This window comes from Amia ocellicauda, chromosome 21 (genome assembly GCF_036373705.1).
Source record: "Amia ocellicauda isolate fAmiCal2 chromosome 21, fAmiCal2.hap1, whole genome shotgun sequence".
NCBI classification, from domain to species: Eukaryota; Metazoa; Chordata; class Actinopteri; order Amiiformes; family Amiidae; genus Amia; species Amia ocellicauda.
The window spans coordinates 18162507-18178593 of NC_089870.1; the positions used below are offsets into that span (position 1 = coordinate 18162507).

General features: G+C 42.0%; 2 protein-coding genes across 7 annotated transcripts in view; one reads left to right on the forward strand and one right to left on the reverse strand.

Moving 5' to 3' along the window:
• Positions 1 to 6923, reverse strand: part of ccdc85ca (coiled-coil domain containing 85C, a) — a 49199-nt gene extending 42276 nt beyond the window's left edge. For 2 of the 6 annotated variants that reach the window (XM_066695087.1, XM_066695084.1), the window contains exon 1: positions 5460 to 6914. In XM_066695087.1, coding sequence (XP_066551184.1) covers positions 5460 to 6165 — 706 coding nt within the window. In that variant the 5' untranslated portion in view covers positions 6166 to 6914. Of the gene's footprint in view, positions 1 to 5459 lie in introns of all 6 variants that reach the window. The other 4 variants (XM_066695086.1, XM_066695088.1, XM_066695085.1 and 1 more) reach the window with 4 other exon arrangements.
• A 1005-nt stretch (positions 6924 to 7928) lies between these two features.
• Positions 7929 to 13648, forward strand: hhipl1 (HHIP-like 1). Its single transcript, XM_066695078.1, has 9 exons — positions 7929 to 8750; positions 9257 to 9903; positions 10085 to 10228; positions 10655 to 10983; positions 11147 to 11273; positions 11406 to 11551; positions 11768 to 11849; positions 12502 to 12584; positions 12760 to 13648. The coding sequence occupies exons 1-9, from the start codon at positions 8457 to 8459 to the stop codon at positions 13359 to 13361; spliced, it is 2454 nt and encodes an 817-aa protein (XP_066551175.1). The 5' UTR covers positions 7929 to 8456; the 3' UTR covers positions 13362 to 13648.
• Positions 13649 to 16087: the final 2439 nt, after the last annotated feature.

Sequence of the window (16087 nt, forward strand, 5' to 3'; positions counted from 1 at the left end):
TGAGAACTCTAAACAACCGTCATGCTCCTTTCAGGGCTTTTGTTTGCCGTTCTCCTTCGCGCTCATACTCTGGGGGGAGAAAAAAAAAGTAGGAGCCATTGATGAAAAGGGGGCAGTTGTGAATCGGAGTACAGAGCAGAGTGGAGGAAGGTTGGGGCACTAGACAAAGAGGGCTACAGTTTAAACAAGCAGCCACTGATCAGATGTAATCAACATGCCTATGAACGAGCTACAAAGGAGGCCCAGAGAGTACTGCACTCTGCGCCTTTGCAATCATTTATCTAAATCGAACCCAGATCGAGAAGGTAGACATTTGAAAATTCCTGCGTGTCTTTATCCTCGCATGCTTGCAGCAATTAACAAGAGCACGGCGTTGGTTTTGCTAAAGCATGAGGGCAGCTGCAGAAATAAACAAGACTGGCAATGTTAAGCATCCGAAGGGGCCCACAAGTAAACAGAAGTGCCTCGCTGGAAGATTAGAAAGAAATCTGATGTCAGCTAAACATTCTCTTTCATGCAAATGGGTTTTTCAAAGAAAGCGAATCGCGCGCGGATGACAAACAAATCTGGAAGTGCGTACCTCCAGGGCAAATCAAAGACGTATCCACAAATAAGCTACTGCCTGGTATAGACCAGCATGTCAACAAGGCATGAATTAAACACTGTTTATTAGGCACTGTTACTTAAGGTAAGGAGAATAACTGTACATCAATATGCAAACCGAGTTCATGGTGGTTCTCCGCTGCAAATTGCATATTTTAAGTTCGCTCAATAACCCTCACAAAAGGCAGTGCACATTTAATTATATTGGCTAAATACTACACTGTAATTATCTATTGTAACTCAATTTTAAAAATAGTGCCATGAATGCAGCCTTCAAACAAGGCAAGGAGTATTATTCTAATTCGTGAGAAAACTGTGACCCAGAGACATTATCCTGGATTAAGGGTTCAATTTCCAGAGTTTCATGCACATTAAATCAGAATGATCTTTGCCAAAGACACAGATTTTTATTTGTAATATTCCTTGACGAGAAACAATGAGTAGGTATACATCTCAATAGTGTATTCCTTGAAGAACACCATAGCAACAGAAGCTTAAAAAGTTATATTAGTTAGTAATATCTCTTGCCATCAGTGTTGTCAGCTGAATATAAATATCATGCACAGAAATGCGACAAGTAATCTACTTCCCATTGAAACTACTTGGCATACACCTGTAGAAACATGAAGCGTCAAACCTGGCCATACGAGACTGGTGTCTAGTAAATATAAAAGCATCACCATTTGCACAGACTGCCCACAAACTGCGTGGAGGCCCAGCAGAGCGTAAAACAAGCCCGGCAGATAAACAGATCCGTCTCCTATTCTGAGCTGGCCCAGCAAGTGGCCTTGCCTAGGAGGTCAGGAATGCCTGTCTGTACCTACAGCAGAAGTGTTTCACACAATCATTGCCTTATTAGGCACGCTTCGCACCAGAGTGCAAACATTCACGTGTGCAAAGAGCTCGAGTCTGTGCTTTAGCCACACTCCACAGACAGCCTGCGCACCACCTACCGAGGGTCGGACACTTTTTAGCACCTCTGCGTTTATAAATAATTGACTTGTTCCCCAATCCAACAAGAAATACAGAACAATGAACAGGACTATTGGTGGGCCATATTCAGAAAGACTTGTACTTACAATAAACTGATGCAACAAAAATCCAAACATTAAACAGACTATAAAACTTAAAATAACAAAGACATATGTTATTGGGGGAAAAAAAACCTGTAGAATTTACACTCAGCAGATTAATCAGTTTTCACAAGATCAGACAATTTTCTTATTCGTTTGTCACTCATTCAATCATGATCAATATTAGATTGGTCTTTCTACAAAAAGAAACTCCCTTAATAACATTTTTATCTGAAGTTATATCATATTAACAGTGTTAGGTCTTGATCTAATGACTGTGAAAAAATGGAAGAATCCCAGTCCTCTTTATGTCATTGAAATTCACTTCACGTTCATTGAGGAATAACCCAAAAAGAAAAGTCGGCACAACAAACCCAGTATTATGTTGCCAGGTGCAGGTTCTTTTTTATTTTTAAAGCTGCAGATTTGTGCTAAGCTTAAGGCCACAATAATGCTATCAGCCTGGAATCCATAGTAAAACCTGGCCAAATGTATTTCCAACTACAACTTCAGAGTACTCCACATTAGCTCTGTAGACTGTACACCATTTTACGACCAAAACTGCCTTCCTAAAGGCAAACCGAGAATTATTTGAAAAGTTTCCAATCCACTGGACATGAGCAGCTTATGTTAGTAACACGGAGTAGTTTAGCTGCAGGTTGCGGAGGATTTGAGTGCAGGTCCACAGGACGTCAATATCTTACCCCAGGCAATATCAATGTGCAATGCTTGCTTTTCCCGTCGGTGCAAATAACAGTGCCAGCCCCCAGAGATAGATTTGTATGAGATCGATTTCCTCTTTCTAATGATTCTCCATAATTTGCACATGCAAATCTCTCAATTGAAAGTTAAAACTAGAAACTGTGTTATACACTTCAATCCCGAAGCGGTTTTACATTTGTATCATATTATACATTCAGACAATAACAGGTTAAGGTCTATACCAGCAGTGTGATTACTCAATTACTTCTATGTAAGAGATGGCCCTTGCCAAAGGGAATGCAATAAACCATGGGGTATGTAACTGATCAATTAGGCAAAATATTTCAGATCAGTTTTGCTTCTGTTTTGTTTTTTTCTAGGCTCTTTTGTCCATTGAATTCCTCAAGGTGTTACAAACTGTTTGTGAAGGACCAGTTACACAATTGATACTTTAATGGATCATGGTGTAATCTATGCTCTACAAACAGACAAGAAAAAGCTTAAGAGAAGTGTTGATTACAGAGTTTTTTTTCATCAGTTCATTGAACCAGGTATTTTTATCTCAAATGGGGCATTTACACTTGTCTTACGGTGTTCTCTTTACATTCAAAGAAACAGTGGTCAGCAAATGTGAAATGATTTTGTCTGATCTCGTGGAAAAGCAATTAACAGCAGCCACTCTATAAAGTGTTTAACTAGATTTGAAGGCAGTAGGATGATACTTCTGTGACCCAGTTTTGCTTTCAAATCGGAAGAAAACATCAAAAGCACATTCGCGCTGTATGTAGCCTAGATGTTCCATTTTACAAGTCAGTTTTAAACAGAAAATGATCCCTAGCCTCATCTGTAGACCTAACAATTACAAATCACAAAAGGACAAATAATCAGCAACTATGTTTAAAATATCTATACTTAAATGATTTACCAAAGACTCCCATTATGAATATTTTACTTTAATGTTTTCACACAGCAAAACATTGTCATAATTTGCAGTTAAGAATAATCTATATTTTAAGGCAACGGAACAGGCACACAAAGATTAGACACCATTTCTTTCTTGGGTCAATAGTTTTCAGCAACGCACTCAAGGGATTGCATAGCCTATTTAGCAATAACATTCATAAATGAAATTAACTGGAAATGAATATTCCTAGGTGAATCTAAATTCTAAACGTAACCAGATACAGTACATTCTACATCAGCTCCCTCATATTAACAAAATAATCATGAATAGATTGCACTGAAGGGCAATTTAAACACTTCACAGTAAAGCACTGCTTAAAAAATACCGCTATCATCATGATCATTATGAGAAGTAGTAGCCATAACGTCATGGAAGTAGGAGTAGTGTTCCTCTCCCAGCTGCCCAGACTTGCGCTAAAAGGTGCTTTCGCATCTAAACCACTGGATCATCCAGATCATAGGAGATAAAGCTGCATTAAATGGAAGATATTTTCAAAATCTGTGCTTTCTGAACGCTGTCCAGCTCTTTGAGAGGACTTGCACTGAGCTCCCGGGGGATCTAGCCCAGCCGTTCCACCTCATATCTTATCTAACATAGAGGAGATGGTACTTAGAGGTCTTTTCTTTATTATTGTATTCCATACTGCGTGCCATGTTACAGATCTCATTAAATAATTATTTTTCTATGCCAAAACGCGTATTGTCATTTGTTTTCCAGCTTCTCTCCACCTCTAAATTCCCTGCTATTGGTGTAGGGTCCTACTCCTAAACAGGGATGTCCTCTTGGCACATGGAACTGGCTATTAAGATCCCAGGGAAGGATACAGTTGACTTGGTTGTAACGTCCAGTCCTTGGGCCAACTTTTGGACATACCCTGACAATATAACATCCCCTTTACTTGCATTTCTGATGAAAAACACATTGTAGGAACTGATATCCTCAAACAATGGGTGTGGGCTCTCCACCCAAGTGAGGCTATAATCAGGGCTGGCACAGGTGTCTCATTTTCTTTTTAAATGCATTCATTTACCAGAGCTTCACTTCGCTATGTGGGGCTACAGGATGTTGAGTTCTTTCATTCCTCCATCCCTACTCTACTGCATTCCTATGGGGGCACCTGGTAAACACTACAATGGCACTACCTGTCAAACCTGCATTCCAGACAGTGCCTGCCCTTGGGGACCGCCTGTGGTCGGCCTATAGTAAAAACATGCTCGACCTGTATTTGCATAGGTTTACAGTACCTGTTTCTCTGCAGTACTCTCACAACACTCCTTCTTTTCTACATTTAAAGTAGCAACTTTCCAGTTATGGCATTCGAAAACACCCCTGGGGGTTATAAACACTGCCTTTAAGAATAGATTATACCAAATTGCTGCACTGCTGCTAACATGGTCCTTGGGCACCTTTCCCCAAGAATGTAGGGAATGTCAAGCAGTCCTGGCGCATTTGAACGTAATCAGAGACAGATATGGAAAAAAGCCACAATGTTTGCATTCCTCGAATACAGTGTTTCGGTTTCATACAACAGGTGGGTCTTACAGTGTTAGTGCTTTCATTTGGCTTTAACACATGACGGGACCAAATCTGAAAACATATGGTGCAGTCACAAACATAATAGATCTATTAAAGCGAATCTGCATGTGTGAAATGTGAATGAGGCACATTTATCATCCTGTCAGAGGGAGACTGTTGTACGGATGGCACCAGAATATATTTTTGTTGGGTTTACTATGGGTAAATACCACTATATTGTCCATTTTCCAATATTTGATATAATTCCAAGATGCAGATTACTCCGAACTACAATCTACATAAACCAAACAACAAAAATGTAACATTTCTCAGTAGTTTGTGAAAAATCAAACCCCTATAATTGTGAGTCAGGATTTACTATTATTATGTATTATTATAATCTTTGCCAAGGGGACCAAGTTGGTGGAAAACATTGAATAGGAATTTGGAAAAGGTATCATAATCGTATTATGGGATGCAGATGTTTTAAGCACTGAAAACACTAAGTAAATGAACTTGACAAGCTGTATTAGCGTCCCTCTCACATGTGAGCTTTTATCATTAACTCAGCACCGCAAATAGCAGCGATGACTTCAACTCACCATTCAGCCCATTAGGGATGCTGCGGTGATGGGGCGCCGTCAGGTCATCCATGGACCTCCGGATGGTGCCAATCTTGGTCTCCACGGGTTTATGATGAATGTGGTTATGGTGGTGGTCGGGACTGCCCGCACTGCCGGTGCTGGACGTGCTGCTCCCATCTCCCACATCCCTCATGGTGCTGGAGCCTCCATTCAAATTGGACAGGCTGGACTGGCTGTCTATGGAGCTCCTGGACCCGGCCCCATTCCTCTCCTCGTCCAACATGAGGACGATCTCCTTCAGCTCCACGTTCTCCCGGACCACCGTCTCTTGGTTGGCCTCCAGCTCCTTCAGCTTCTGCTGGTACATGCTCACCTCCTTCCACATGACGCTGGCCGTGTACCTGCCAAAGCGCTGCCACTCCCGGGACAACTTCTTGCCCTTCTGCCGGTCATCGTCCAGGAAGCAGCACAGCTCCCTCAGTTCGTGGTTGTCGTCCTGCAGCTTCTGGTTGACCTCCTTCAGCCCCCTGATCTCATGGAGGTGCACCTGCAGCCGCTTGTTGACATCCTTCATCAAGTTCCCATGCTCCACCATCACGTTCATCTTCTCGTGGTCCACCTTCCTCAGCCTCTTGACCAGATCCTCTTTGCTCCATTTCAGCAGTTCATCGTCACTGATCTTACTTAGATCTTCCTTAGAGGCATCCAGGGAAATTGTAGCCATATTATCTCCTCGTAGGTCACAGCTTAATACAACAGATTGGTACCGAATAGATCTGGAGAGGTTACATGATAGCCAACTTTGGATTCATTGTATAGACACCTACAACGCATCAATGTGCAACTCAGATCAACACACATATGTGTTACACCTCTTCAAACAGTCCCAAAGATACACATAAACCGCAGCCAATGTTTCCAATTATAACCCCTCCGAAAAAGCCGGCTCCCTCTCCGTGCTTTTGCTCCAGATCCTCTCTATTCAGACATACCTTTACAGACACCAGCCCGGCGGAGATGTCCCTCCTGTGTCCCAGATGCAATCCCAGCCCTCGCCTGGATATCCCTGGTGGAAATAATCAGGATTCTGCTGCTATTTGGCCGTGCACTGCGGTGATGTCAGTGCATTGGTGGATATAAATGTCAATGGCACAGGCAGGCGCATTGCACAGTAAATACAGCCCCACTAGCCCACAGCCCGGCTCCGCAGCGCCCACTCATCTCTCCAGCAAAGATCTCGTCTCACAATGGAGGGGCGCAATGAAAGCCCCAAATCCGCAGCGGGACAGCAGGCGTCCGGACGAGAGAAGTTGTGCAAATGGTTGTGGTGGACGGGATCCTTCCCCAGGTCGGAGTTTGCTGTGTCCTCTCCTCCCCTCCCCTCTTCCCAAGGCTGGGATCAAGTTTCTCAAGAGGATTTGGGTAAAGCGACCAATCCGGAGGCAGGAAAGAGCCTTTAAGGCAGGTAGAGAAAAGGTACAGCCAAGCCTGGCCAAGCGAGGCACTGCCTTCTTAAAGGGGCCGTTGCTTTTTTATTTTCTAACTGGATGCGCCTGGGTGAACATAATAATATATACATTTCTTTGCCAAGTCGGTCTAGTTTTACAGCATATAGGTATAAGCCAGTGCATATCTTAACAGCACCTCGGACTTGTTTGTAGTGTGTTTTTTATAGTAATAAAGGCTGTTCATTGAGTCTCCTTGCTTGTATTTTTGTTAAATTGTATAATTGGCTGTCACTTAATTCCCCAGTGCGTCCAATCAAACACTGTGCAATAATATAATAATGGATGTATAATGATATAGAAGTAATTCACTCACTTTCTATGTGAACTTTATGAAAAACACATACTAGAGATTAAGGACCTCCCTGCGTTGTGTGACCTACATCCTAAACAATAGGTTTGCTGTGTTGGGCTTTTTCCTCCTTGTTATGCAGAGGTGGCTATAAAGAGCACTTTCGTTTTATAATCATGATTAATATGGATAATAATAATGCAACTGCTTCACTTTAATCCATCATAGAACTCCCCAATGAAACTGAACAGATTGTTCTGTATCTCTGAAAGTCCAACAAGTGATCTGTATATAGGAATTACTGTGACTATTGCGGTGTGGATTCAGCGCCACCTGGCGGACAAACACAATCACTTCCACTAACATTAACTGTGCTTTGCTGTCTGCTGCTCTTTAGCACTTTTTGACAAATCGCTCACTTTAAAATGGATAATATCATTAAAACGACATAGCATTTTATCATTCAATACGTTTTCAAGGTTAAATTAACTTACATTTCGTCTGATTACCTTATTATTGTAGTATAGACCCTTTACAATCACATAGGACACTTCCCATAAAATCCTTTTATTTTTCAATTCTCTACCCAATATATATGTGTAATTCTACCCTTATATTGTAGTTATTCATCAGGTCTAGACATATATTTTGCACGCATAAATATGCCCGTTGAGCAATAAACTGCCAATTTGCATTGTGTTTACCAGGACCTCTCCACAATAGTATCCCTATGCGCTCCTGCCCAATTAATTAATTGCGTTTTCCCGACTTCCTTTCTCGTTTTGATTTCCTGTTGGGGAATCCAGCAACAGCCGCAGGATTCATGTGGATGAGTTTCTCTAGCCAGTAACTGAGAAGCATTTATTTTTTTGCGGTTTTACGCAGTGGTGCATGTGGAGAAAAGGTGATTTATGCGCTACAAGAAAGAGATCGTCATAATGCTTTCGTATTAGAGGGAGGGAAGAGAAACCCTTGTCTGTGGCCAGAAAACAAGGGCAGATCACTTGGGGAAAAGAGACAGTGGTACTTATGGAAAGGAGCAGTCTTTTGGGTTTGTTTAGAGGGCATGTTTTTTTCTTGCGCATGGTTTATACATCGATCGGGATGAGATAGTTGATGATTAAAACCCGGGCAAAGTGCACAGTCCAGAAAACCGACACCACCAAGTCAAGCAGTTTTTTTTTTTTTGTCAGTGTGCATAACTTCAGTTAAAGTAACATGGTCTATTATTGTGCTAGACCAAGGCATGGCTGGCATGCTCCCGTCCTTTGGGTCTTTTTATCTGCTCTTTTTTGGATGACACCTGTGTCCTTGCACCCCCAATGTCTGGATTTCAAGCCCCCTTTCCAGCCCCAGGAGGAGCTCACTTTCTGCGTCTTGTACAAGAACTTCGGCTGCTGTGATTCAGCCAAGGACCAGGAGCTGATGGGCAAATTCTACCGGATTATGGACAATTTCGACTATTATGGATATGCGAAATGTGCCTCTTATGTGCAAGACATTATCTGTCAGGTAAGAGTGCATGTGATCAAGGTGGAGAGAGATAGTGTCCCCTCCCATGTTAAGGGAGTAGAAAGGGAGTTACAACCCCACTCTATATCATGTGCTGTTTAATAAACTTATTTATACTTTTGAATGTTTACAAATAAATCATGAAAACTTCAATTAAAGTCTCACCTGTGCAAGTCCTATCAGTGTATAATAAACCCTGTCTAAAAATCTACTCTTATATATGGATTACATGTAGGTATATGTAGTTACTTCAGGTATTTCAAGTTAAAATTGGAGTTAATTATTGTGTTGATATAGATTATAGTTTAAAATATATGTGCCCCCACCCCCAACCCATAATATCTATCCACAATTGCTGTAATTGTTTATACAAACTCCTAGTAAGTCATAGATAATGCAAACATATCAGTACTTTTTCTCACAAATGGCTTTTATTATGCATTTCCTGCGTCAGTTGGAAGATGTCACAGTAGAACTGTCCTCCTTTCCCGATTTGATTTGCCCAGGAATGTTCTCCATATGCGGCCCACCTGTACGACGCGGAAGACCCCAGCACTCCCGTCAGAACCATCCCCGGGCTTTGTGGGGACTACTGCTCCGAATTCTGGCAAAAATGCAGATCCACCGTAACTCTTCTCAGCGACGACCACCAGCTGGCCGAACTGGAGCAAGATCAGCACGGTTTCTGTCAGTATCTGGAGATAGAAGACCCGGACTACTGCTACCCTCATGTTCTGATCAACGAGCAACTGACTAAGAACCTGGGCCGGGTGTCGGCCGACTCCGAAGGCTGTCTGCAGCTGTGTCTGGAAGAGGTCGCCAATGGCCTCAGGAACCCTTTAGCAATGGTGCATGCCAATGATGGCACGCACCGGTTCTTTGTCGCTGAGCAGGTGGGTCTAGTTTGGACTTACCTCCCAGATCGTTCCAGGTTAGAGAGGCCCTTTCTGAACATCACCAAAGCCGTGCTTACGTCCCCTTGGGAAGGCGATGAGAGGGGCTTCCTGGGACTGACCTTCCACCCAAAGTTTAAATACAATGGGAAATTGTATGTCTATTATTCTGTGGAGGTGGATTTTGACGAGAAGATCCGAATCAGTGAGTTCCGCATTTCTCCCGGTGACATGAATACCGTGGACCACAGTTCAGAAAGGTAAGGATTGTATGATGGCCAATGTCTCTTTCCATATTGTCATTCTATCAAAGAGTTTATGAGATCATAATTGACACTTGGACTTTAAAAAGAACAAGGCGATCTCATCAACTTTGAAAGCTTAAATTTTTGGTGGGCCACTTGTCAGAGTAAAGGACAATGTTTGATATTTTTGTTCCAGGATTATTTTAGAGATCGACGAACCAGCATCAAACCATAACGGAGGTCAGTTGCTCTTTGCTGATGATGGATATTTATACATCTTCACTGGAGACGGTGGAATGGCAGGTGATCCTTTTGGGAAATATGGGAATTCTCAGAACAAGTAAGAACTGCAATGTTTTCAAGCTCTGTAAAAATGAAACCCTTTCTCAGAGTGATCTGACAGTAAAGTGGCACATATCTCATTTGACTTTCCATAGATGTATGTGAAACCCATCAGCAAGCTGTAATTACATTTGAATCAGAGCTTGGCTGGTAGGACGTAGGGAGTTTGTGGTTGGCTTTGAAGTTGGAATATTGCATTGAAGTTTTTTTTCTTTCAAAAACACAGCCAAGAAGACGCTTTCATGGCTTCAATGAGTAAAAAGTGTACACAGAATACAGAATATGTCAACTCCACACACTCCAATAGTCTTGTTCTGGTCCTGCAAAAAAAAAGCAGGCTAAAAGTGTAATTTCACCTCTTAAATTGTTGTTACCAGACTTCATTTTTCACGTCATACAAGTGTGTTTGTTTTTATCTGATCAGGTCAGCGTTGCTGGGGAAAGTTCTCCGCATCGATGTGGACAATAATGACCGTGGGCCTCTGTACAGAATCCCGCCTGACAATCCATTCGTCCATGACACCAGAGCTCGACCGGAGGTGTTTGCCTACGGTGTGCGCAACATGTGGCGTTGCTCTGTGGACCGTGGTGACCCGCACACCAAGGAAGGCAAAGGGAGGATCTTCTGCGGAGACGTGGGACAGAATAAGTACGAAGAGGTGGACATCATCGAGAAGGGAAGGAACTACGGCTGGAGAGCAAAAGAAGGATTTTCCTGTTATGATAAGAAACTGTGTGCCAATAGCTCTTTGGGTACGTGGCAGTGCTTTTACAATGGGTTGGCATCTCTTTGCATTCAATACAGATCAAAATAATAACCCTGAACCTCCAGTGAAGGCATTATAAGCCTAGGTTTTACTTTATCTCGGATGCTTACAAACCTGAATGTGACACAAGTCTATTATCTGTTCCTTAGATGACGTTCTCCCTATCTATGCTTACCCTCACAAAATGGGCAAATCAGTCACAGGGGGATATATCTACAGAGGCTGTGAATATCCTAACTTAAATGGCATGTATATATTTGGAGACTTCATGAGCGGGTAAGGCCACTCATTTCCATTACATCTGCTTTCAAGAGTACTGTACTTTTCCTGGTGTTCATTCCTCTATGAGCCACTGAGGAGGACAAATCTAGCAAAATATGTTCTCTGCTTTATTGAACTCTTTTGCAGTCGGCTGATGGTTTTGAAGGAGAACCGGCAGACGGGCCAGTGGGGCTACGACGAGATTTGCATGGGCACAGCGCAGACCTGTGCGTTCCCCGGACTCATCAATAACTACTATCAGTACATTATCTCCTTCGCCGAAGATGAAGCTGGTACGTCATTGAATTGGACATGTATTCCTTACGATTTAAATTACATGAATCGGCCCAATCATTCTTTCTCATTCTGCATCAGAAAATTTGATGCATTCCCCTGCTAAACCTGTTTACAGCCACTGCACTGTGCAATGCGTGGTCGTGGAGCAGTAGGGTGTTATAAATGATCTCTTTTAGCTGAATCATGACCTTCCTTCCCTGCTCTGTCTCTAGGAGAGCTGTATTTCATGTCTACTGGAGTCCCCAGTGCAACATCTCGCTCTGGTGTCGTGTACAAAATTGTAGATCCATCACGGTGAGTTTCTTTTCTTTCTTTCTTTTTTCTTAATGAGGACGAAATACATAATCAGGGTGCAGAAGTCACTTCACAGAAAATTGCTGGCCAATTTGAAAAGCAGATCTAGCCTGATTAATCTGGGTTTTAATCTACTACAATTTTCCTGTGTGAATATATGTATATACCTTGTCTCCAGAACCTTTTAATGAAGTAGAAGAATACATTATTAATTACATCAAATGCTTTTTTGAATTTCTTCCACAAGTGCTGTCAGACATTAGCATGATTCATAAAGTGATTTGATCCTGAGGCGCATACAACCCAGAGAATGATAACCGCATTACTGGGCGGCTCGTTTTTAAACCAGATTGCTATTAAATAAAACATTAACAAAAGCTGTACTTGTAACACAGCCAAAAACAAATGAAAGATTTTAACTAGCATTTAAATTTGTAATTTTGCATTAAAAACAATTGACCTTGTCTTTTGTTACTTTGTGTATTTGAATAGCTTTGTTGGCACCGTTCAGACAGCATTGTTGATCTGTTTACATACCATTTACATCTGTAGTGTTCTGGTTTTAAAATGTGTATGCAAAGTTTGACCGTGAAGCATGGACTGTTAATCATTGCTGATTTGCTCTTCTTATCTTATTTTCGTTTTTTTGTAGACGAGCACCACCGAGAAAATGTCATTATGACCCTCTTCCAGTTGTGGTTAAAAGCAAGATTATCCAATTTGAGCCAACGGAGAGTAAGTGCCTTTAATTTTCTCACAAATAACATTAGTCCACTTAATGTTTTTAACTGATTTAATTGCTTAAGTGACCTGCATTTTGCTGTAGGACACTTGGGGTATTGTTATGGTAGTAATAGTAACTGGTTTAAGTCCCTGCAGATGAAGAGTGACACTGTCCATTATTTTACAGAGCTCATTGGGGACATTTCACCCACCAAGCGTCCGAAACCTAAAGTTGCATTAACAACAGCAGCCCCCCAGCCCACCACGCCAGACTGGCTAGAACAACTGATCGAAATGCTGAGACTCAGACAAGCTGCTGCAGAGAGAACCACCGCGGCCCCGCCGACCACGCCGACCACGACAACCGCAGCCCCCAAAAGCAGCAAACCGGCCCGGTCGCGGAAAGGAGGCAGGAGGCGGAAAGGCAAACACAAATCAGAAACGCAGAACGGAGCGCTGAGACTGATCGACGACGAGGGACGGCCCGACCGCGGCCGCGTGGAGATCTACGTCAACGGGGAATGGGGGACGGTCTGCGATGACCTCTGGAATGACCAGGCGGCGGCGGTGGTCTGCCAGCAGCTCGGTTTCCGCTACGCCGTGAAGGCCTCCAAGCACGCCGAGTTCGGGGAGGGGAGACACTTAAAGATACTACTCGACGACATCCAGTGTGAAGGGACTGAGGAGAGCCTGCTGGACTGCAAGCATGCTGGGATTGGCAGACACAACTGTGCGCACTACGAGGATGCGGGGGTCATATGCGGAAACGCTGTATCTGGAGAGTATTAGAGGGTTACTTCATTAATGTGAACAGGTTCATTTCAACTAAGAGAAGAAATCAAATCTCGGTTCTGTTGATTTTGGCACATACGTCTACCTCTTTATTATGAGACAACACTGCTTTAAAACTCACACTAATTGTTCATGACCTCGTCACCCTGGCAAACACTTTCTAATATGAATATGTTTCAGATAACATGCCTGTGACTGTAGTACGATTTAATGTGGAATGTAAACATGTGTAACATTTTCAACTGATGTAAGGAGGTAGAAAATAAAAACACGTTGCTTACAAAAAATGCTAATTTCCGTCAAATAAATCTGTTTTCTGAAGAACCTGGAGGAACACCAATCCACAACACGACCTTCGTCCTGAGCTGGGTTTTGCCATTATTTAAAAAGAGCCCAAATGAATGGACAATTTTGCATCCTCGTTTATTAGTACTGTATTTATGTAAACCAAGGAGGTGATTTTGTTTTTTAATCTGCAATTAATAGGAAATGGTTCCCTACAGAATGTTACTGGTATTTGCAGCAATAACAGACACCAGACCTAAATGGATATTTCTATTTTGCAAACAAATAATTTGCTTAATGAGAAGCATTAAGCATTATAGTGAATATAAAAAACCCCCCTCTGAAGTCACCTGCAAGGCCGTCTATTTAAAGTATTTCTCTTCATACTTCACTGCTGATGGCGTTTGTGCAATAGGAAGGCTAGCTTCAGCACAAGCCTGCATGACTTAACTACTGCTGAAATTAGACAAGGTGAAAAGTGGGTCATCGTGTCTGAGCGCTGCGGAATATCTGCACAGCATCCTAATAAGCATGCGTCTCCGACTGATGCACTGTGGTTGAGAACTGATGCGCTTCCTTTTGGAAATGTCTCTCAGAGTGGAAAGTTCAGGCAAAGATGCTGCCACGGTGAGCATAACTCAAGACTTGTGACGAAGACAAGATCCTCTTCTCGGTCTTATGTATCTCACCCACACGGACTCAAGTATACGATTCACAAACTGAGTTTAGAAATGAACATTCAATATAATGTTTGGCCAGAGCTGTGGCCGCATCAGAAATTACTGCCAATTCCCAATCTCACACACAATAAAAGTCAGTCCATTCACTATTCTTCTCAAAAGGAGAATTTGCAAATGCAGTGTGGAGGATGACTACATTATTAATCTCACCCCTGCTGCAATGCTGAAATAAAACCACGTGATATGCTTTGAGTTCACAAGGGCTTTCTTTATTCCTAAATTTGCACAGCTGCACAGAGCCTTTGGCATGCATTAAGTTTATTGTCACACTTTCATTTTAATCCATTAAATATGTATAAATACAATGATGTCCAAACACCAGCAGTTCAGACTTGCCACAATCCCACTGTCTAGCACAAATTATTTTCATTTAGTAGACCTAGCAGTATAGAGCCAGCCCCCGACTTCAGTGGACACTTCCCATTCCCCAGGAGCACAGGCTGCCCATTCTCTGTGCCCACAGCCTGCCAGCTGCCCCATGCCAACGGTTTCCAGGCATCCAGTTTTAGCCCTTTGTTCTTGTCAGAAGAGTGTGTGATTATCCGTATTCGCCAACCCTTAGTTCTTGAGTTCCCAATGTCCGTGTCTGCACAATTCCCTCTCTCCAGGCTTTCTCTTTTTTTATTCTTAATTTACAAGTCCTTTCATTCTGACGTGTACAACAGCCATTAAGCCTAACTTGTTTTCAACTTACTATTGCAATTGAGCAACACTGCTAAAATCACAGACACATTACATCAAAACTTACAAATTGAATGAACATGTCGTTTGGTCATTATTTTGTGTGTGTTGTAGACTGGTCGGTCAGACTGCAGAGGAAACTGAGTGTTTTTTCCAGTTTAGTGTGCACTGCATTGCCTCTCAGACGATTCTGCAGACAATTACATCTCACATCTAAGAATGTGCGACTCTAAGCTGAATGGAGCACTTTGGCAGCTCTGTATTTGATTTAAAACACTAAAGCTATGAAGTGACACCCTTCCCCCATCCCTGCGAAACGTCCCCACCTGCACTATTTCATGCAGTGGCTTGGCAAACGCTCTGTCTTTTTTTCCTGGTTGCACAATCAAGGCCAAAGGGAGCACAAAGTGTCTCCGGCATCCCGGAGCTGCGGAAATGAAACACTCACGTAAGAAACGTAGTAGCATTGTTCGCGTTATTGTAGCGCACATTTCGGCAGTTCTGTGCATATCTGCAGGATTCTATCTATCTATTGTATTTTGCAGGACTTAAAAGGGATCTTTAAAGTTAGTTCCAAGTGCTTAAATTGACGGGGCTAATAATTAAAATCAACATCAACAAGAATAAAAATACAATAGCAACAATAAAATATTGTATTATTGATAATAATAATAATAATAATAATAATAATAATAATAATAATAATAATAATGCAGGATATGCATTTCCTGACAGTAGACATTCAGTCAGTCAGTATGACAAGCTCAGTTTGTAGTGTAGCATTCTTGTCTAATAGCATCCACACTGCAGTTTGATTCATACTTTTGTAAATAATTTCATCAGAATTGTTTATTTCCCATGCAAGAATGAAACTCTGCATAGGATTAAATTTGATCAGAATAAATTAGGGGTATGACATTTTTTTTTTTACTTATGCAAAACTGTAACAGTGTTCTAATCTACATTATCTACAATGATGTAATTAATAGCATAAGGAATATACAGGACAATGATGAG

What these genes read in the sequence shown, in the direction of transcription:
- hhipl1 (XM_066695078.1), top strand. Translation starts at nt 8,457, where the DNA reads ATGGTCTATTATTGTGCTAGACCAAGGCATGGCTGGCATGCTCCCGTC. An exon ending in TGCAAGACATTATCTGTCAG is followed by an intron (nt 8,751 to 9,256) that starts GTAAGAGTGCAT and finishes TGATTTGCCCAG; the next exon opens with GAATGTTCTCCATATGCGGC. An exon ending in TTTGGAGACTTCATGAGCGG is followed by an intron (nt 11,274 to 11,405) that starts GTAAGGCCACTC and finishes ACTCTTTTGCAG; the next exon opens with TCGGCTGATGGTTTTGAAGG.